General features: G+C 40.9%; 1 protein-coding gene across 1 annotated transcript in view; it reads right to left on the reverse strand.

Annotated features, from left to right (window-relative positions):
- Tox (thymocyte selection associated high mobility group box) overlaps positions 1–23,110 on the reverse strand; it is a 283,439-nt gene that overhangs the window by 19,290 nt on the left and 241,039 nt on the right. The window contains exon 5 of the mRNA XM_038348106.1: positions 10,867–11,097. Coding sequence (XP_038204034.1) covers positions 10,867–11,097 — 231 coding nt within the window. The remainder of the gene's footprint in view (positions 1–10,866; positions 11,098–23,110) is intronic.

Raw genomic sequence — 23,110 nt, forward strand, 5'->3', positions numbered from 1 at the left:
AAAGGTGCATTAATCAGTGCAAATGATCATTTGATCATTCTACCATCTTTACTAGAATAAGAAACCAAACAGAATTTGAAATCCTGTGTAGGAGTTTTCTTATTGTTCATAACAAGAAAGTTAATTTCTTTTGACTAAAGCATAGGACTGTCATTGATTCACAACCATTGAAGAATCTAAATCCAGAATCTTCTGTGGAAATTCTTACATGAATACAAATCACTGCTAGAGTCAAGAATTTGAACAATATGACCTTACTCGGTCCAGCCACATTTAGGAACAGAGCGCTTCTGATCTTTATTGATTTATTCCTTTTTTTTCTGTGAGAGAGATTTCTCCTACTAGTGTTTCCTTCAGTCCATTTCTCTGTGACATAATTTGTAAATAACGGCTTTACGCACACTCCTTACTCTTTTTTACCTTAAAGTGGTTTGGAGGGGGCTGGAGCTGTACGTCAGTGCTAAGAGTGCTTGCCTGCAAGAATGAGGGCTTGTTTTGGAATCCTCAGGAGTCATGCCAATGTCTCAGCATGGCTGTGCATGCCTGTGACCCCAGCATTGCAGGGTAGAGACAGGGAGATCTTGAGAGAAGAGCTTGCTGGGCAGCAGGCCTAGCCTAAATGGCAAGCTTCCTGTTCAGAAGGAGACCTTGTCTCAAGGCAACAAGGCAGAGAACAAAAGAGGAAGAGACCCAGAGTCATTTGTAATTTCCTCATGTATGCATAGGGGCATATGTGCTTACACGCTCATGTGTATGCATGCCTAGGGACATATGTGCCTACACACTCATGTGTATGCATGCCTAGGGACATATGTGCCTACACACTCATGTGCATGCATGCCTAGGGACATATGTGCCTACACATTCATGTGCATGCATGCATCACACACACATACACATGCACACACATGTACACATACACAATGTTTTTGAGAGGTATTTTCTCCCATACACACAGACATCATAGAAAATTTTGGAGAAAATATTTAGTAAATAAAACTTTGACACCCCTAAGTGTCCTAAATAATTATACCATGATTTTGATTAATATACTATGGTGTGTGTCACGTCAGCTAGTTAGCATTCATTTTTCTTTTAGAGAGAATTATAATCTATGCTGCTTTCTAGCCTTCCCCAAGGTATCGTTTCCTACGTAGGAAAGGTAAGACGGCATGACTCTAGCACTTCCTGTCTCTCCTTCATTTGGCGTCTATTGCAACTGCAACAGTGTGAGCATGCCGTTACCGTTACCCTTCGTGGGGCTGCTGGCGACTAGCATCACACAAAGCATTAACACTTCCTGCAATGTGCTGATTAACAGCTTGGACAGAGAGGCGCGTAACTCCCCCCACCGCAGGCTGAATGTATGGCATGGTTCCACCCAGGATCGATGCTGTTATGGGATACCTGACTAGCATTCAGAGATCCCTGTTTCACAAATGGCTCCCCATTGGCTTTTGATGATCGGCTACGTTGGGATCACTGTGTAAGTGCCCAAACACCACTTTAGAGCCGTATAAGCCCATCACTTCACATTACGGGGATTGATGGGTCCGCAGGCTCCCAAACAGCTGCAGATGTTCCGTGGGAGAATCCAAGGGGGGTCATTTCAGGAGGTACAGTTCTATTTAAAGGAGGGTAACCCAGATCAGAGCTAAAATCTGAGGTTGTCTACCAGTAATAATTAGACCTTCCACCTTTGAGAATTGCTTAATGGTTCCAATACTACATGCTGTGTGCGCCTCACTAACACGGCTCTCTAACATTGGGCTAGGGTGCTGTTTGAGTCCAGTATTAATGGAAATGTCCAAAGACTTCAAACAAGAGACAATGATAGTCATACGTAAGAATTCCACACATAAAGGAAGTAGGGGAAATTCTTACTTTAGAGCAGAAGTTTCAAGATAACTGGTAAAAAAGTTCCTAAAACATGTTTCGAAACTTGAAGTTATGGATGGAGAAAGCTCCTTATTTGCAGAAACCAAAGAGGTTGTGGGATTGTATTTGGTGGTGAGCAATCACCTCTGTGATCAAGCGCATGGGCCTGACCTGTGAGGATGGATCTGATTTATGTCAAAGTTAAGTTTGGGAAAGAAATAGTTTCTCTCAGGAAAAGACAAATATTTTAAAGGTATGTGATTCATACAGTAAATATTAGTGTTCTGCTGAGCTGCAAAATGGCTTCCAAATGGGCCACAGCTGTTTGAAATAAAGTCCAAAGTTGGCCAGAAGTGGATTTAAAAATCATAATACAGCATCTATCATTTCCCCAACCCATCCAAACACTTTTGAATTCATCCTGCCTTAACATACTTATATGCTGTGGTTTGTTATTCCAAGAAAGCCACCATTTCCTATCTAAGGATTGCATCTAGTTGGTTAAACTAAAACATATATCACAGCTCACCCGAAACACACATAGATAGACATCATATGGCAGTTCTGGAGAACACATCCTGTTCATATGATCCCGTGATTCACTGAATGCTCTAAATACCTCTCAGTACATGGGTTTTTATAGGCTGATAATCCCTAATTAAAATCAGCAGTTCAATGTCAGTGAATATGACACACTTAAACAGAAGAAAATTCTGATGCGCTGTTCGTTCCCTCTTGCATTCTTTTTGCACAAACAATCCACCCAGCTAATGGAGAAAACCAAAGTCTTATAAATACCAGCTAATTCCCTCTTCCTTCCTTTTCTTCTGGCTCATCCTCATAATCTCCAGCCAGTTTACTTCAACAGTTGTTACAGTCATAAGAAGAAAAGGTGCGAAATCCTTCTTACTTTGAATTCTATTCAAACCCCATTTAAAAACTGACAAGGTGTTTTCCTTTTAGGATAAGTGCAAATACCTCCCCCCCCACCGCCATTTCATATTTATAGAAAATGCTTAGCAACAGAATTATGTATGAATAAGAATAACTTCGTCACCCTCCCAGAGACACAGCTTTAGAAATTTCATGTGCATACCCGCTTTCAGGGGTGCCATTATTTAGGTCAGTCAGAGACAGGCATCAATATTTTACACACAGCGTGGTCCTTCAATACGGCGGCCTAGCCATCTTGTCTAACTTGCTTACATTTTCTTAAGGATACCCTAACTGGAAAGACTTCATAAGGTAGTGTTCAGAGGATTGAAAACGTTACAGGATGTGCCAAAAATATTGCTGTTGGTTCCATCTAAAGACTGTCTAATACACTTGGTCATGGTGCCACCGGTCCCTTGCTGCTAGAGACCAGAAACAGGCAGCTTGGCTTTAGAGACGGCTATAAAATGTATCTGCTGATATATTAAGTGGAGATGAGTAGCTGAATATCACGTTGTTCGATCTTAACCAAAAGACTGGCTCCTGTGTGCCTAACGTATTGTGAAGCACGAAGGGCACAAAACCAAAGAACATTTACATTATTCTTTGGCTACGTGTTTCTTGTTGTCAGCATGCACTTTCTTTTATGCATCTTTAGTTCCTCTAACAAGAATGTTGCCTTGGTTTTATTACACCCATTTTATAGAACAGGGGACACACACACACACACACACACACCACACACACACACCGCACACCATACACACATACCACACACTCACACACACCACATACATACTCACACTCACCACACACACACACACACACCATAAACACCACACACTCACACACACTGTGCGCACACACACACACCGCACACACCACACACACATACCACACACACACACACCACATACATACTCAGACACACCACACACACCACACCACACACACACGCACACGCACGCGCGCACACACACACACACACACACACACACACACACACTCACACACACACCCCAGTGAAATAGGGCAGAATCAGGAGCGAATCAAAGCAATCTGGTGCCAGCCATCTGTGGTTGCTCACTGTCTCCCCCTAGCTGTGGAAATAACTTTAGAAGCCTCCTGAAATTAGAAACTACAGGGTAGGATGGATCTCTTCCTCATGGTAGGAGCCCAGCATGCCAGGCAGTACCTGATGCATAACAGGTGCTCAGGAAACACAGTCAGACATCACCAAATGATCGGGGAGGATTCTGAGAAATGTGTTGGTGGGCCATGCCGTTATGGTGTTGACATAACAGGGCGCACTCACATAAAATAACTGCAAGAGCAGCAGGCTGTAATTACACAAGGTCGCTGTTAACCACAGAGCTCATACTGACAGCGGTAATGTCATGCCCTCCCATGACAATATCTATTGAATAAAAGTCTCTGGAATGGGGTTTCACATTTTATGAGTCAGCATTAGCAAGGATGCTAAGGATAAACTACTAAATTGTATCTTCAAAGTTAAAACATACATCAATGGAAACAGGGAAGTTGATAGACATGTAACCTACCTCAAACATATGAACAAATGGTAGGCTGTCGCAAACTTGAATGGAATTAATATCATATTGGAGTTATCTCCTCACTAAAGCTATGGAAACTTTCAAATGAGTTATCAGCTCCCACTGCGTCTAGTATATAAATATTCACACACCTGAATCACTCATGTTTATGCCTATGATGCTGTGACACATTCTCATTAGTGTGCCAGCATGTATATGTATATATAAATACTTGGCTTTTGAAGCTCAACTTATAATCTAATTGCTCACTTGCAAATTTCTATGACTATAAATATTGCTTACATGCTGTGGTCTTTATTATTTTTGCTAATTAAGATTTCCTTTATATATTATTTGAATATCATAAGTTTTTCATGAATAATTATTTTTTTAATAGTTTTGTTGTTTTGTTCTGAGGCTATCATATAGGAGTGAAATGTATTTTAATCATATCTACCCGTCCATATCGCCTTTAACTTCTCCTGTGTCTTTCCTGACATCTCCCTGTCAAATCTATGTTCCCTTCCTCTGTGAATGTGTGTGCGTGTGTGTGCATGTGTGTGTTTGAGTGTGTATGTGTGTGTGAGTGTGTGGTGTGTGTTTGCATGTGTGGTGTGTGTGTGTGAGTGTGTTTGAGTGTGTGGTGTGTGTGCATGTGTGGTGTGTGTGTGAGTGTGTGTTTGAGTGTGTGGTGTGTATGTGTGTGTGTGTGTGTGTGTGGTGTGTATTAAGTGCTGACTTGTGTACTTGGGTAAAGAGCTGAGGCTTCCGAATAAACAATTGCTTTACCTATGCCTTATGCTTCATCTTTTAGAGGCTGGGAAACACGACATGCTTATAAATAAATTACTAAGATAAACTTATACAGTGCCGGTGCTATAGTGTGGCAGGACTTTCGTTAACCTTAAGTATAGTTGACAAAAAATCCAAATTTTGTCCTAAGACGAGGGGCAAACACCAGAGCTGCCTTTATGTAGTGGGTGTCTGAGCAGCAATGAGGAGTAAATGATTTGATTCGCAGGCTCCGAGGATTTATCAGCAGCTTCCTAAGTATAATTCTGGCTCTTCATATCCCTGCTGCTTCTAATTTAGCAGGACAGGCTCATAATTGAAGCAAATTAACTATTTACACTTGCCCCTTCTACTCGGGAAGAAGACACAGCAGCAGGAAGAAGGAGGAGGAAATTGCATTCTTCCCACTTGTGTCAGACCTGCCCTTATATAAACACATTAACAGTAATTTCACGAGGCGTCAAACATCGGAATAAATACTGAGAGATAAAATAATGAGGTGCTGCTATTGAGCTCAACTGCTGGGGCTAATATCCTTGGATATGAATTATGCATCCCGAAAGAAGGCATATGCTACAGGATTCAAACGCGCTCCCTGCAAGTGATATCTGCTCATTAGGATGAGCCTTGCGAGGTAAATCCACTCTCTTCTTCCACGACAGGACTAGCATTGACAAAAATCCACTCTCCGGGCACTGTGGGCTGCGGTTTCCCCTGAATACGCCAAATCCGAGTAGGCTTTCCCCTCCTTTTTTTTTTTTTTTTTTTTTTTTTTTTGCACAACAGCATGTTTATTTAGCTCTTGGCTGCAGCTTTAAAGCCATTTAACGTAATGTAAACAAGAACATTTTGTTTGTAATTTGCTAAATGTCTTACAGCCCGACTGTGTCTCCAATTAGGAACTTAAGGTTCATTTAGTCATTTACATCTGGTTCTGATTTAAGGTGACTTTCCATGACTAAAAGTAACTCCAGAACCCCTTTACGGCTCTCTGGGCCAACATGTTCTGTTGAAAGCTGACCGGCCGCTTTGTTTTACAGACTCAGAATTGTCTTATATCACCATTATATGCTCAGGTCCTATACCACCAGTGACCAGAATCAAAGAGCGTTTCAAAGTCACAGAGCGAGGAGAAATTTAGACAGAACCTTATAAAAAAAAAAAAGATGCCACGGGTTGCTGAAACTCCGAGGCCACGATGCAGGAGGATGGTATGGTTAGCTTATCTTCCTCATTCTGCAGGTCTAGTCAGGGGAAGATAAGCAGCCAAAGCTGGTACCACAGCCATCCTCCTGTTTGCCCATCTCTCTCCATCTGGTGTCTATTAAACAACTTGGTAAGCTTCTGAGAGGGGTTCCTCATTGTCTTCCGAGTCATTAGCATTTAAAACCCTCCCGTTGGAATCCCAAGCACACAGTTTTCTCTCTGCATTCCAGACTCTGCATTGTCTTCCCAAGCATCCAAATGGAGCCATCTCTGAGATGGGGCATGTGTTCAGTGTCTTTGGAGGGAAAGATTCATAAAGGAGATTTTGCGTTTCTCGAGAATTGTTATCACTTCCCTTGGATTTGTCCTCCTTGAAAGAGTATTTGTGGAACCAGCTTACACACAGTTTCTCACTCACCATGGATTCTAGAAGCTAAAGCCCCGCCCTCTGTGCTGAGTTTCCACTTTGCCTGGATGCCACACTGTGCAGGCATGCCATGGAAGCACAGAGCTCTATTAGGCGTGTTCCCACTGGTAGGCAGAGAACTATTCAACTCTAATCTCACTAATGATGTTTGCCCTTAAATATTGTAATTTTCTGAGTCCCCAATAAGTCATTGGTAACTCTGCCCATTTCCTCCAGCTTGTGTGTCTAGCTGTAGCCATTCACAGCTGTGGGCTATTTTGACAACAGGATTTCCAACTCACTATAGCACATGAAAGCTCCACCCCCTAGCCAAACTGCCTACATAATGCAAAACCATCCTGTGGGCTTGTCTAAACTAATTGAGGAGTGTTCCTTTAAACATATGGAACAGTAGGTAGGCTCCCCAGATCTGAATATTAAACGAGAGTTAAGTACAGTTCCTTTAAGTTTGAAGCAGATATTATAGTGTGTTGGCTCAATACAGGGAATGAATGGGTGGTAATGCAGCAGATATAACATCCTGGGATAATTGTAACAGTTTTTGGATCTCCGGAGTGTCTTTCAGGCAGACACATTTGCCTCAAGGGCATCTCCTGCAGGCAGTCAGTGACAGTCAGCCACAGTGCAGCAGAGCGGTGGCTGGACCAAAGGACACCAATGCTCTGAGTGAAGCCATGGGCCTGCGCCCTGTGTGTGAGGGACACAGTGTTGCAATCCACCCATTTGAGAGTAATGCACAGCCTGTGTCTGAGCATCTTTAGATGGAAAGAATCAGTGCTCCCGGATCCCTGCCGCATCAACAGGGAACAGCAGGCATGGCCACTGACCATCTTGGGGCAACCTAAATTGCTCACAACACCTTGTTTGGGTAACTCTCAAACAACTCAAATTTTAAAATACATCTTTCAAGAAACATCAGTAGAAGTATTTTCTTAGACAATCTTGGCATAAACCAGTTTCAGTCAGTAGATTTTGATTCTGGGATATGAATCCTATTGTCTAACTGTTATATGAGTCTGTTCTTCATCTACCAAATGCATTTGCCTCCCAACACCCCTCCATAAACTTTAACTACCTCCACACGCGAGAACTCAGGGGAAGACTCATTTTGAGTTACTTATTGAGAAGTAAAATGTAAAAGGGAAGGGAAGACGTCTTGACATTATAGGTGTTTGATTAAGAAGTCTTGACTATTATATTGTAACTGTAATCATATCTACTCTGAAACCTAGAATCAGGGATGGGACTAATGTCCCCTTTTAAGATGACAGTGGATAATAGCATTCCAATCTCTCTCCTCTCATTCTCATATGCATATATATACTCTCACATGTGCATATATATAAAATCTCTTTCATATGCATCTATATGTAACTCATATGCATATGTATATGTATATATATGTAAACACTCCCTCTGCACACACACAATTAATCTTATACAGCTAGGCAAAAAGAACACTGAAAGATTTTAATATTCTCCTCTTCTTATATTAAAAGTACAAATCATCGTTATAATGCAATCGGTGGATGAAACCTGGCTCTTTACCCTTGCTGTCTTTTGGAATTATCTGGTTTTGATTGTATGAAGATTATTATTTTTCTCCACCAGAAAGAAGAGTACAGATAGTTATTTTTATATTGGAATTGCAAAAGGACAGCTCGTGGGTTATGAAAAGTCTTTATAACTCTCTTGAAAACCCTGGGTTTGAATGTAGGAAAGTCTTTGGCCAACTGGGACCACGAGGACTAGATGTTAGCCTGAGTAAGGAAAGTTTTTGAAGGAGCAGAAGGCAAGGCAGAACAAAGGGGAACCGTGCCTACCTTAGAACAGGGACAAGGGCTGGGCTCTCTCATCCATGTGTACTTTGACTGTCATTCAGGAATTCTGTACTAACTGGAGGGAAGCCATCTTTACAGTTCCACCCTCATTTGGAAACCTCATCTAAGATCAGGGAGTATGGGAGATAATTGATCTGAGTTAGGAACCATCTAGAAACTGACTCCAAAATTCTGAAATAATCATATTAGGATTCAATTAGAAGTAGACATTACAATGTTACCTGCTCAATTACCAGTCAAGTTGCTATATTAATCAAGTACACTGAGTTCTCACGGTATGTTCACTACCATTACAGGTGGCTCTTAACACCCTAAACTCTGTAGAGAAGGTCTTTTTGGCATTCCCTCTGCCTAACAACCTTGAAGACATAAGAAAATGTGTGGAAATTCCAGATCATGAAGGGTCAGTAGTTAGAGGTGTCGGGGGATGGGAGGATACGTTCTGTTTCTTGGCATCTGATATTATCATGGTGGCCATCACTGCTGCTGAGAGTTTGTCAGGGGGAGAATTGTGAGTTAAATGGCAAGGTCTCCTCATTGTAGCTAAGTCTCAGCTATGTAGGTGTAGAGAGATCAACTGCACAGTGGAGACCCAGTTGTCTTGCTTATTGTTAAATCTATCATCTCTAGACAGTGCTTGGCAAACAGATGCTCAAAAATTGGTTAGAAAAGTGAATGAACTCATTGCTACTTCATTCTATTTCATAGATTTTGGACAATTCATTATAGACCTGTGAGTACTTAGTAGAACAAAGGAAATAATATAAATATCTTTTAACAGTATAAATCCTACTTATAGCATATATATTGACATAAACTAAGATTCCTTGAGAACCTATGGTTTTCTTTTTTTAAAGTCCCAATCTATTCTCCACTGTGTGTGTGTGCATGTGTGTATGTGAGATGACAGATAGATAGATAGATGATAGATAGATAGATAGATAGATAGATAAATAGGTGAATGGATGGATGGATGGAGGGAGGGAGGGAAGGAGGCAGAGAATGGCTTTGTATGGTCCTGTGCATGCCAAGGCACATGTGTGGCAGTCACAGGACAATCTTAGGTGCCAGCCATGGCCTTCCATGTTGCTTGTGGCAGGGTCTCCTGTTGTTCTCTGCTCTGAATGCCAGGCTAGCTGGCCCATGAGCTTCTAGGGATATCCCCATCTCTGTCTCCATCTTACTGTAGAAGTGCTAGGTCCCCCATCTCCCTCCATCTTACTGTAGAAGTGCTAGGACATAAACGTGACAGCATCTCTGGCTTTATAGGGGTTCTGTTCTTTATGTGTTTTGAACTCTGACCTTCACCTTTACACAACGGCACATATCTCACCTGTGATTTTAAATACACTTACCCAGATATGGGGCAGAGCAGTAAATATTTCTACTAAGAATCAAATGTGACCCTAATACTTGATCAGTGCACTTTGTTTTATTTCACAATAGCTGTGCTTATGTTGTCATTTTGACAATTTTATTCATTATCACACTTATTTAATGTTTGTGGCAATAATCCTACATTTTGATAATGACCATCTAGCCTCTAAGTTAGACACAGGATTGGTATTGTTTCTTCATGTGGGCAAGCTCCAGCTATTTTCTGAAATTTTACTCCTCACCCTCTTCAGGATCTCCCAGGTGACTCGTGGCACGGCTGGCATATCTCAATGCCCTTCCCTAAGCATGGCCCTCAGTCACACCATGGCCATGCATAAGGAAAGAAAGGGAAGCCAGCAATCTGTTCCCATTTAACACAGCCTAGAAACATGGGCTAAATTACATATCCTGGTGTTCTTCAGGCAAGGGCCAAGGAGAGAAGCTCTTAGATTTGAGGTTTGTTTTGCAAGGAGCAGAAAGGGAGTTAGCTGACAACAGGGTAAACAGTGAGTGCTGACGAGAGGCATGGGTGATTTCCAAAGGGGACTTTTAATCGCTATGCACACACTGTCAACATTAAGAAGTGAGGTAATCCTGGCTGGGGTATTTGGAGGTCCTTCCAAACATAACTATGCTGTATAAACTTTGAAGCAAGGGAGCTAATATGCTAATTATGGAAGAGCATAAAGGGAGTGCAAGATTAAGGGCCCTCTGTTAAAGTCTGGTTTAGGTAGGGACACTATCTAAGGCATAGTTATGGCATCTGACTACTTTTCCTAGTGCTTTCCAAAGCTCTTTTCGAAGCCCGTACACACTGTCTGTGATCAAGCTGATTCCATCCATTTTAAAGCCTTCTTACCTGTTTCTGTTCTTCTCCGAGGCCATCCCACATGGAAGCCACAATCTTAGAAACTTCACCAAAAGTTGCATTCGGATTTTGGCCCTTGATGGCAGCCTGAGTATCTCGAAAGAACAAAGCGTAGGCAGACACGGGCTTCTGGGGCTCATTAGGGTCCTTCTTCTTCTTTTTTTTGGGAGTTTTTGGTTTTTTCCCCATATCAGAGGCAGGCCGCTTCTCTCCACCATTGATCTAAAATAAAAATCAAGACAGTTATGGAGGAACTGAGAAAGTCAGTGGCCGAATCATATTGCTATTCTTCCTTGACAAAGACACAAAATACCACCTAGACAACCCCTACATAGAGGTGTTTTCCCCTGTGTATGCCATGCCTAGCTGGCACGTCCGTGGGTGAGCCTAACTCTGCCTTCCATCCTCCCGTAGAAGTGCTGGGGTTAGAAAAGTCTGATAACACGTCTGCCTTTACATGAGTTCTGGGGACTTGAACTCAGGTCTTCACACTTGTCAGCAGGCACTTTACTATGTTAAATGCTACTCCTCATCTCCCTTCATCCTCTCCCTGTCACTTTAGCTGTGACAGCAGCAACCTTCTTGAGATCTTACTGGGCTTGTGCTCTTCTGTGGAGTTCTGACTTAGCTTCCTAATTATGACTTTAACCATCGGGTCAGCAAGTCTGGGAAAGCCTAATGGTGTTTTAACCTAGGTCGGTGGATGTGTTTGGGGATGGGAATCCAGCAGTGCTTATGGTTTTGAGAGTGGACAGGCCCTAGAATCTGCATCACTACTATCCAGCAGTACTTCCTGTAAGGATGGCAGATTCTATAATCGGCACTGTCCTATTTGCCTTTCACGAGCCACGTGATTGTAACGAATGCTTAAATGAATGAGAGGAATTGTACCCCTTTTCAAATATACCAGCAACGTGTATCTAATGGCTAACATATTGGAGACCCACCCCAATATCTAGATTCCAAAAATTTCTAGAACAACCTAGATTAGCGTTTTACTCCATTTAAAAATAGAATCAATTTTTCTCCACTGCTCTGAGATCATCTGAATTGTTATTCTGACACAATCAGAAAATCTACACTGAGTGTGCTGAAGGTACCTGCATGGGAATAGCGTATTTGTTGCTAAGTAACCATGATGTCATTCAGTCTATCTCTGTAAAATGAGGATTTGGGTAAGGATTTCTTTCCTGCTCTAAGGTCATGAGACTTGATAGGAATATATAATGCTGCTACCTGGGAAGACTCCTGTTCACAAGGGCCTGTTTCACTGACCTAAATCCTGTTTCCACGATCTCCCAGCAGTGGCCACTCTCACAGCTATTCTCTCCTTACTGGCTATGGTTGTTCTGTGCTTTTCCTACCATTGGATAATGTATGTCTTATCCACATAAGATGCTTGATGATGCATGTGTATAATATAACCTCCACTGTGCAGAGGACACATACTCAGTCACGAGGCCTATGTAAATATCACAAGACCTGGGTTCATTCCTTCCTTTAGTTAACTATCAGCTGTGTTTTCTTTCTTAAAGCAATTTTCTTTCTACTGTAAGCTAGTTCCAGATCCATTTTTATGATGACTTTAATGTACATATTTATATATTTTAAAGCTTTGAAAGCTTATTCAGATACAAGTGCTGATATGTTAAAAATGAACTTATCAAAGAAATGCAAAACATCTTTTTTTGATAATGTAACTGGTTTAAAAGATTTGCTCAAGTACTAATAAGAAACAGGAAAGACTTAGTGAATCCTTTGATTTGTTTCGTTTGAGAAAGATAGAGATCTGAGAATGGTAATTAAGATGACAATTAGCTATTGATAATTGATGGTGGCTGGAAGGGGGAGAGCAGATTTCTACAGGAATTTGGCACCTGAGTGACTGGCTACCCATGCTTCACTACATGGTCCTGCATCCTTGTACATACATGTAGCACTTAGTGGACTTAAAAAGAGAACATAAAGTTGAGAGGTGTGGTGGTTTGAAGAAAATGACCCCAGTGGGTTCATATATTTGAATCTTTAGTCACTAGAGACTATAACCGTAGGAGGTGTGGCCTTGTTGGAGGAAGCATGTCACTGGGAGTGGACTTTGAGGTTTCAAAAGCCCATTCTAAGCCAAGAGTCTCTCCATGCTGCCTGTAGATCTGGATGTAGAATTCTCACCAAATCTCCCAGAATATCTCTGCCTGCCTGCTTGCATGCTTTCTGCTGTGATGATAATGACTAACCTCTGAAATTGTGAACAAGCTCCTAACTAAGTGCGTTCTGTTATAAGAGTTGCCTTGGTCATGGTGTCTCTTCCCAGCAATAGAACAGTGTCTAAGACAGGAAGTAAAGTAAGGGAGGCAAGAGGAGAAGAATAATGGAGGAGTTAATTGCTATACATTGCACGCATGTGTGAAACTCTCGAACAATTAAAAATGTTCTGCTAGAAAAGAAAAGAAGTTGGCTACTCTGAAATTGCCTACTCCAGGAAATCAAAAAGCCCCATAATGACACAATGCTCTGAATCACGTTAAGGTAATGTGGATTAACACTAATCTATAATCTGAGGTGTGATTCTTTGAGACTGCCTAGCCCCCTATAATTCTGTGAGAAAAGAAGGTCATCAAATATGGCTGCCCACGGAGCAACTTTGAACAAGTGCCCTGATACACCTAGACATGGAACAGTGCTCTCAGGCAAAGCATCTCAATTCCATTTTACTACTGGACCCATAAACAGATGGAAGGAGAAAGAAGGGAGCCTTTTCTGTCCACTGAGGTGACACATGCTTGGATCTACTCCTCTTTAGAAGCATCTCCTCAAAGCACTTTTCTGTGCTGCCTGTACACTGTACTTTACCATCACTTCCTGGTGCTTCCTATTCTTGCCGCTTCTCATAAAGTCACCAGCGTCTTTACTGAATAACCCACGTTCCTTGGGAAGGTGTGTTTCTCCTAGTGCTAGGACACCAGCCCTGTCTGGGCTCTTCTCTTACTTGGCTGGCCTTGCTGGGTTTCGGGATCACTTCTTTGGCTCATCTTCCTATGCATGGCCATTCTGGGGTGGCAGGGCGGGGTTCTGTGCTGCAAACTCTCTTCCCTTAGGAATCTTAAAAGCCCATAGGTTTCTCTTAACATTTGTGGTTGGATGGTTGTTAAGTCTGGGTTTCCCTGATTGGACATGCATGTAAGCAACTATTATTTGCTGTCACTATCTGAAAATCTTAATAACACTTCAAACTCAGGTCAGGCTCTTGTAATGCGTTTATTGAGTTACCTAGATTTCCATCCACAGCATGTAACAAACTTCTAACTATACAATGATGGGCACGCTGTGTTTTCCTTCCCCAGCCCAAGTGGGAGTCAGGTATAGTTTTGCTTACACTAGCATGTAGGTAGTTTCTGAAATACACAATAAGTACTTAGCAGTTGCTATAGCACTAGTTAATAAAGTAATATAAAATAATACTTTGACAGGAAGGATGAATGAATGTAAGTACAAATGGTTCCTGTTACAGGAAATTACCCAAAGATTTGCTTGAGCACTTAGGATAATAGGCAAATATGCAGTAAAAGAAAAAAACTTGAACAGGTTTTACTTAAAAAGCATTTGAAACCTTACTAGCAATTTCTTTGCACTATAGAATATATCTTTGTGATTTTATTCTTTATAGTTTTTATAATGTCTAACTTTATAAATACCCATTGACATTCATGACAATACAATCTTTTAAAAAGGAATAACAAAAAGAGTCAAAGAGATTGACAATGTAGAATGTTAAAGCTGGGTATGTGAACCACCTTTCCTGGATAAGTGGAGTTACCACCCCTCATCAAAAGAGTCTCTCTTTCCAGCAAATGGAGACCAGCACAGAAAACCATAGCTGTATACAACGCAGAGCTCAACAGATCATGGGGAACCCAGCCCCATAAGATGCATCTACATAACAGCTCCTACATCTATGGCTCAGGGCATATGGAGGAAGAAGGGGCAGAGAGCTTGTAAGAATCATAATACTGACCTTAGAAATCCCTCACCCGCCGTGGCTACTATAAAAACCCAATCCAACTGAGCTTGGGGCTCTCTGACCACTCCAATACATTGGGCAAATGGAGAGTTCGAATTTGCAAACCTATGTAAGAATAAAGACTCTTTGCTTTTATATACAGAATTCAGTCTCCTACTTATTTGGGGGCACTCTGTGATCTGGGAATAACATTTGGGGGCTCTCTGGGATCTGCAAGCGCACCAGAACCACCACCCTTCAGCCAGCCACTAGACAGAGACTCCGAGATCCTAGCAGCGACCCAAGGTCTCCAGAGAAGATTATGGGACACCATGATGTTTCTGGATTATGACGATGCTGATCACTGGTCAAGATGCCCCAGTGCAACACCTGCTGCCAGGACCCAGCCTAGACTGTGGACAAACAGCAGGACACTGGCAAACTGATTGTACCACTTTTGCCTAGACAAAGTAAGGTCAGTCTTTTTCATGTCCCTCTTCCACAGGGAAAAAAAAAATCACCTCATGGGCCTGGCTAAGACTGTAAGACTGCTGTCCTGAAACTTCTGCCTCCAATGCTGTGGAGACCTGGGTATGGCTAACTGTGTATGGACTCCAGTCCCTGTCATTCTTAATAGATTCGGAAGTATGTTCAGGTATACTTTATTTATCCTTCTGGGATCTCTGATAGTATTGACATCTAGGCTAGCTATAACTTTGTTAGCTTAACAGCCGCAGGCATCCAGATCCTTCCACAAGGTTATGGCCAGCTTGTTAACTCATTTCATATATATAAAAATTAAGCCTTGCTTTTTCTAAAGCTACTAGGTATCTTCATAAAAGACATTGTTTTAAGATATGTAAAGGTCTGAGGATATAAAAGATCATAAGCTTTGAGGGTCTCAAACATGATTTAAAATGTAAATACAGGTTACAATATGGAAAATATTTCTGATTTATTTTGCCCTCAATGGTATAGTTCTGATAAGCTTATAGAGCAATGACTACTTACTGTTTGGATCATTTATTTTGGTTGTTATCTAGGTATAGACCTGAAGGTGTTTCTCATCAGTCCAAAGACATCTCTGTTCAATCCATACCTGACTCTCTGGACAGTAGAAAAATATATATGCTTCTAACCAAAATCTGTAGTTTTGGCTAGGATTCAAAAGTATGAGTCTATTCCTGCTGTTTTACAGATACCCACTATCTGCTTTTTTTCTGTGATATGGTTTTCAATATGGGTCTAAAAGTTTCAAATGTATTATTTTTCTTTAATTCCATAAATTTTAACTTCTGTTCTTAGTTTAAACTTATCTCAATAGGTTTCCTCTTGACTGGCAGACACATCTAAGTATCACTTGCTGACTACAACCTGCTCTTAATGACTGTGAACCTTGGACTTGCTGAAAGCTAATGTGGACCAGTCCAGCTGATGTGAATGCCCCCTGTCTCATCAACAGAGTCTGTGAACCAGATGCTTCTGATGAGTGCCCCAATTCCTGAATCCCCTTCTTACCTTTGGCTAGCCTTTCAGCCTTCTTGGGCCCTGATAACAATGCCCCAATGTCAGCTTGAAGTAGTTACAGAAAAGAACACACCATCCCATGTTCTCTGCCAAAAATAGGTTGAAATGCTGAGACAAGGGGGAACTCCCTGGCATTGGGGACAAAATGGCTACCTTTAGTGCCCATTGACATACCAAAAAATAGATCCAAAATTGTCCATTGTTAGATTTATTAACTAAAGTAATTCTGCAATAAGATAAGACACTTTCTTTATGCAGAACCAAAGAGGTATTATATGACCTTAAACTATTATTTCTATATAAATCATTCAGGATTATAATGTGGCTGTACTCAAAGATCACAGCTACAGGGCTTTAAGAATGGCAATAGATACAATATTGATAAAATATCACTGCCCTAAAAAATCTGTAAGCTAATGGTATTGAGGTCCCAATACCACTTCCTTGAGTCCCTAGGCAAGCAAGACCCATGCTTGGGTCCTGTCATCGGTAATTGTGAAAATGGGGCAATGTGGGACCCAGAGCAGCCTGGCTACATGTGTGGGGTCCATGGCAGCCTGACCACACATAATGGGGCCCAGGCCATATGGGGCACAGGGCAGCTTGGCCACACATAGGGCCCAGGTCACACAACTGCCATAGCAGGCAGCACTGGGTTCCAGGAAAAGTCCTAAGCTGGCATCACCCAGGAACAGACCATCCAAAGGAAATTCCCAATATTCTGACCACTGTAGATAGGATCACCTGCCAGTACACACCACATCACTTTTCACCAGGACAGCCATAAACACATGTCTGCCATTCGGGGTCCTGAACCTTAGAAATCCCTCACCCCTACCTTTGTTGCTATAAAAGCCAACCCCAACTGAGCTCAGGGTTCCTCCGTCACTCCAATACATTGGACCCATGGAGCGTATGAGTTTGCAAACTTGTGTAAGAGTAAATGTTCTTTGCTTTTACAAAAAAAAAATCACAATATCAGGAAGTCCTCTATGAAACAGTCTCCCCTAGAAACAGCTGCATAAACAAGACCAGAACAATGGTTATTTAATAGACATGCTAATGTGAAAGGAGAAAATTTTCTCAGGGTCCTACCCCTAGACAAAGAACTATAGGCAACTCAGGGTCCTACCCCTGGACAAACAACTATAGGCAACTCAGGACTGCTGGAAGAAGAATTCATCTCTCCCAGAGCTGAGCCCCTTACTATCTGTCCAATGGAGAGTGGCCAGCTGTAAAACTCAGCAGGTTATATTGATATTTTTGTGCATATGCAGTTGTATGCATGCATGTGATAATAAAAGAAAAGAGGCTATAAACTTGAGAGTGGAGGGGACAAGGGGTGGGCGTGAAGGAGGGTAGCTGGGAAAGACTGCAGGGAGAAAAGTAGGGGTAGAGAGATTTAATTCTACTTCAATTGAAACCATATTAGCCAAAGGAGACAAATATTCAAGTGTGGATGACTTCCGAGGGTACAGTGTGCAGCATGGTCATTCCAGTAGGCGATACTGTATATGCACTTAAAGTATGCTGACAGTATATTGTAAACATCCCCATTAACAACAAAACAAACAGAAAACAAGCAATAACAAGAAAACGACAGTCAGTGACCAGGTAAGATAAAGTGGTGGGTGTGTTAATCACCTTGGATGTAGTTATCTTTTAATCTCGTACATATGCACAGATAAGTAAAAGCTTATTCAAAGAGTATTACCTGTATCATTTTAAAATTTAATTAAAATAGTAATGATCGGACAAATTGAAATAGTTGTGACTGACAATTATGTCAGTCTTTCCAGAAGATAATCAAATGTCAAGAGATAAACCTATCTTGTAACAGATTTTTTATTAAAGGATTTCCCAGAAACTATTTAAATAATTTCCTTTCTCCAGCCACAAGAATTCAGGATCATTTTATTTTTAAACTGGTTTTATAATAATTCTTCTCTTAGTTTCATAATAATATTCTATTTCTTAGGATGACTGATGTGGTAATTTGAATGTAATTGGCCCCAAAAGCTCATAGGGAGTGGCATTATTAGGAGGTGTGGCTTTGTTGGAGTGGGTATGGCCTTGTTGGAGGAAGTGTCTCACTGTGGGGGTGGGCTTTGAGGTTTCCTGTGCTCAGGATACCACCCAGTTTCTGAGCCTATTTTTTTTTTTTTTTTTGCCTTCTGATCAAGAAGCAGCCAGCAGCATGTTTTCTGGTTTGCTACCATGCTCCCATCACGATGATAATGGACTAAACCTTCAACAGTGTAAGCTGCTACCTTAATGAAATGCTTTTCTTTATAAGAGTTGTTGTGATATTGGTATCTCTTCACAGCAAGAGAAACCCTAACTAAGACAACTGACTAAAGAGAACAATCTGTAACAAAGGAATCTCAGTGATATGGACTGTAATGCAGACCGTAATTTTGAAGCATTGCATAACACATTCCAGGAACCCCTAAACCTTTCTGGTTAGCCATCTGGAGGTTTTCCAGACTTTCTTAGCTTGGTTTGTATGGCTGAGCAGGGTACATTTTGTCTTAATGTCAGAATTGTGTTACTAGAGGGAAGCTTTCATGATCTTTGCCTCCATATTCTAAAGGAACAAGAGATTCCATACACCATGGAGCATTCCTCCAAATCTCTGGTCGTATATCTGACATTCCTGAGAAATAGAAAGCTGTGTAGCTGTGGTACCACTCTGCCCTTAAGGCCCGGTCACTCATACACTCATACCAATACGTCATCTTTGTTTTTGCTCTGGCTAAACCAAGAGCAAACCCATCTTTCAGTCACCAGCATGCCAAGCCTTCTCTTTAGAGACATACTCAGTCCACTATTGCTCTGAATTGTCTTCCACGCCTGAAAACTGACAGGCATAAGAGAGGACCCATCTCAGAGATAGCCATTTGCCACCCATTAATCAAGATTCACTGTCATTCTTTCAATAATTAATCTAGGTCATCCAAACTGTCTTGGGTTGTAATCTTCTGTCTCCTCATAGAATTGCCTGCATGTAACTCCACCATGCTTTGACATAGTGCCTACTGTTCACTACAGATGCACATGAAGAGGGAAAGAGATGTGCATGAAACTCAAATGCATTTCAGAGAGCATTGTTTATTACGTTGTTCGGTCTTTTTACATAAAAGATTATTTCATGGACATGACGGCTTTCCTTTTTAGATGTAATAAAAATAGAATGAAAATTCCCTGACATGGCTTGACGTCTTCTGCATTCAAACACCTTGGCAGTGATTGGTAAAGATATTTGCTCGCAACACAAGGCCCAGTCCTCTGATGTGTGGTTTGTATTGTCACCTCTTTTCATACTTAAGAAACATGCAGAAATGAGCGACCCTTTTAGAGTCTGCTTAATGAGCTGGGAATGGTAAGCCCCCCCCCCCGCCCACTCCACTTTCTAGCAGTAGCTTTGTTCCTCACGTGAAAAGCACATGGTCGCTGGCCACATGCAAAGTGTCCTCGGAAAGGAGCATTGCTTCAATTTGGAACCACTTACATATCAGTAATGGATTGGATTTTGAAAAGTACCCGGCTCTTTTGACCACAAACTATTTAGAATGAACATAAGAATGAGTGTGGTAGAGCTGGAGAAAAATTAGCTAAATGGATTTACAATATGTCCCTGGGTGTTGTCTGGATTTTGGCTTCATACATTTATGGATGAAAGCTTGTAATTTTACACCTTAGCTTTCTAAGGAGTTCTGGGTTCTATAATCCATAGTACCCTTGTCTCACAGAACTTTCTAGACTGATAGGTATATTCTCTGCCATGTCAAAAGAGTAGTCACTAGCAACATATAACTATACACCACAAGCATAAAGTTGGTACAACTGAGAGTTGAAAGGTTTTGCATTTAATCTTAACTCACTAACTATAAATCCAAGCAGCCATTGATGACTATTGGCTGTTATGCTGGATGAGATGGAAGTACGCACTGAACACTCCTCTAGAGCATTTATCATCTTACTAAAAATTTCCTCAACTAGAGAGTAAAGTTCACTTCCATTGTATCCCATTTAGAATCACAAAATCACCTTCCAAAGAAGACAGGCCATTGAAAATGAGATGTTTTATGAATCATTACCCCCTTTCCACTATGTGGTGCCTTTCAGCGACTAACCATATATTCCTGCTTTTCTATTCCACAGCAACGGGCAAAGGTCTATCATTGCAAAGCAAAGATTTGAAGTGCATTTTAAAATTTTATGAAAATGATAGCGATTAACAACATGGCCGAACTGTTTACCTACAGAGTTTTTTTCATATTCAATTAAAGCACTATTTAATAAATACACTCAAAATACATATATCTTACTCATAAATATTACACGAATGCTTTATGTTGCACATGCTTCTTCTATTTTACTTAGGGAAAGATGTATTTATCATAATTCTACAATATCTTTAGGCTTCTGACAAGCCATCTCCTGTCGGGTATTATTATTGCTTAGTTATAATGGATTCATGTAACTTACTTATTACAAGGAAATAATAACCTTTTAATTTAAAAGAAACATGTGCTCAAAATATTGCTTGGAGAATACTTCCCTATTCTAGAATGCAAGACTTTAGCAATATCAAGGAAAGAGAGTCAGGGGTGGGGCTTAGTGTTGTAGCCCTTGCCTAGTATGCAAAACATTGAAGATTTAATCCTTAACATTGTGAACACACAACACACAACACACACACAGAGAGAGAGAGAGAGAGAGAGAGAGAGAGAGAGAGAGAGAGAGAGAGAGAGAGAGAGAGAGAGAGAGAGAGAGAGAGAGTCATTTATATTGAAGTGTCTCCGGAGAAGTTAGAAATGTCTATAAGCATATTTAAAATAAACTTCATGGTCGCGAAGCCTTTAATGGAGCCAGGAGAGCTCTTTAATGCACACTATCTTGCAGTAATCGCTGCAGTTTAAAATAGATTTTAATCAAGCACCATCTGCATAATAGGCTGAACAAACAGCACAGAACTCCAGTTATAACGCTCATCATATAAAGTAAACATTGTAAAGTCTTCACCACGGAAATGGGGCACACCACAGCACTTTCTTCATGTTCCATTTCTACACGTGGAGAATCCTGCTGCTTCTGTCCATTCTCCTTTCTTTCTTAGCAGTGCCATCTAATCTCCCTATGCGAATAAATTCAAATAGGCGTGGAAAGTGAACCATCTAATTCCTGTGAAGTCAGCAAGGCTGTAGCACTTCTTTCATTTTACAGTTGGGTTTATTATCATCATTAAGAAAGCCAGAGCAACTAAGATATAAATATAAATAAATTAATCTAGTCGAGCAGGTAACAAAGTTGTACACAGCAGGTTGGAGGTGGGGAGGATCAGATGAGAAGTCTAGAATTAACCTTCTCAGAATTACAAATTGAGAAGGGAGCAAGAGGCACCATCTGATACAAAAAAGTGGTTGAAATATTCCTGAAATGATAAAGTACAGAGATAGTTAAATTCAAGATAGATGTGAAGAAGCCTACATACATCACCTTGGCACTGAAGAACACCAAAGACATTTTCAAACCAATCAAAGAGATTTTCAAACCAATCAGAGAGGACAGTCAGGGTACTTTCAAGGAAAGATGGAGACAGTAGTTCTCAAAAACAACAGAACCCGGTCTCAAAAGCATAACATGACATCCTCCGAAGGCTGAAAGGCGGTAACTGTCAACCTAGAAATATATCCAGCAGAAAGGTTCTTTAGGGTAGGCATGTTCCAATAAGACCCATGCCGAAAAAACACCTTAAAGCTAAGACAAAGTAATGCTAGATGTAAATGGTACATATACATAAAATTGGAAGAAAAAGAATTATCTAAAACAATGTACATGGTATTGTATGAATTTTTATATTAAAGGGCTTAAAATATAATTAAGATGAACATTAACAAAAACTATAAACATATAAGTCAGAAGGAAAGTATTTAGACTTAGAAGTTACCTAAATAGCAATGTAAAGACATCAAATAATTTACACCTTTCATTTACAAAACCTGTACTAGCCCACGCCTCAGTGTGGAAAGGGGAGTTGGCGTACACCTGGCTCTTAACCATGGATCTTTGGCACTTGTTGGCTGCTGGGAAAGAGAGAATCAGTTTTCTCTAAGAGCATAGCTACCGACTAAAGTCCACCACGATCCAGTGGAAGACCACACAACCAAGGATATTTTGGGGGTACAACTGGTCTTGAAGGGATTAAGAAAAAGGACATGAAGTTGGCGGAGATGGAAGGGGGAGTGGATTAGAGATGGCTGGAGACACGAACATCACCAAAACATGTTCCAGGAAACACGAAACTCTCAAAGAGCTAAGAAAAGCAAAGAAGAGGAACATAAAGTTTCCAGTCTTAAAATCAGAAAAACTGGATGAGAAAAACAAAAATTCTGAAGAAGATAGAACAAGTAATTTAAAACGGCTTTGCAAATAGAAAGCAATACACTGAGGAAGCCCAGATGTCTGTGTCAGGGCTGTAAGGGTTCCATTGCAGAGCCAAAGATCACCCAACTATACATCATTTATGAGACATAATCATAAGGATGTTTTCAATGGAAAAATGAAAGCAAAAGGAAGGAAAATATCTACTGTGTTCCTTAATGGATAATTAGAGGAACAACTACATTCAAATACACATGAAATGCCAGATATTCTAAGTGTCCTGAAGAATCCGCTAACTCACAGGAACAGCGCTATAGACTCGGG

This window comes from Arvicola amphibius, chromosome 11, assembly GCF_903992535.2.
Source record: "Arvicola amphibius chromosome 11, mArvAmp1.2, whole genome shotgun sequence".
Lineage (NCBI taxonomy): Eukaryota > Metazoa > Chordata > Mammalia > Rodentia > Cricetidae > Arvicola > Arvicola amphibius.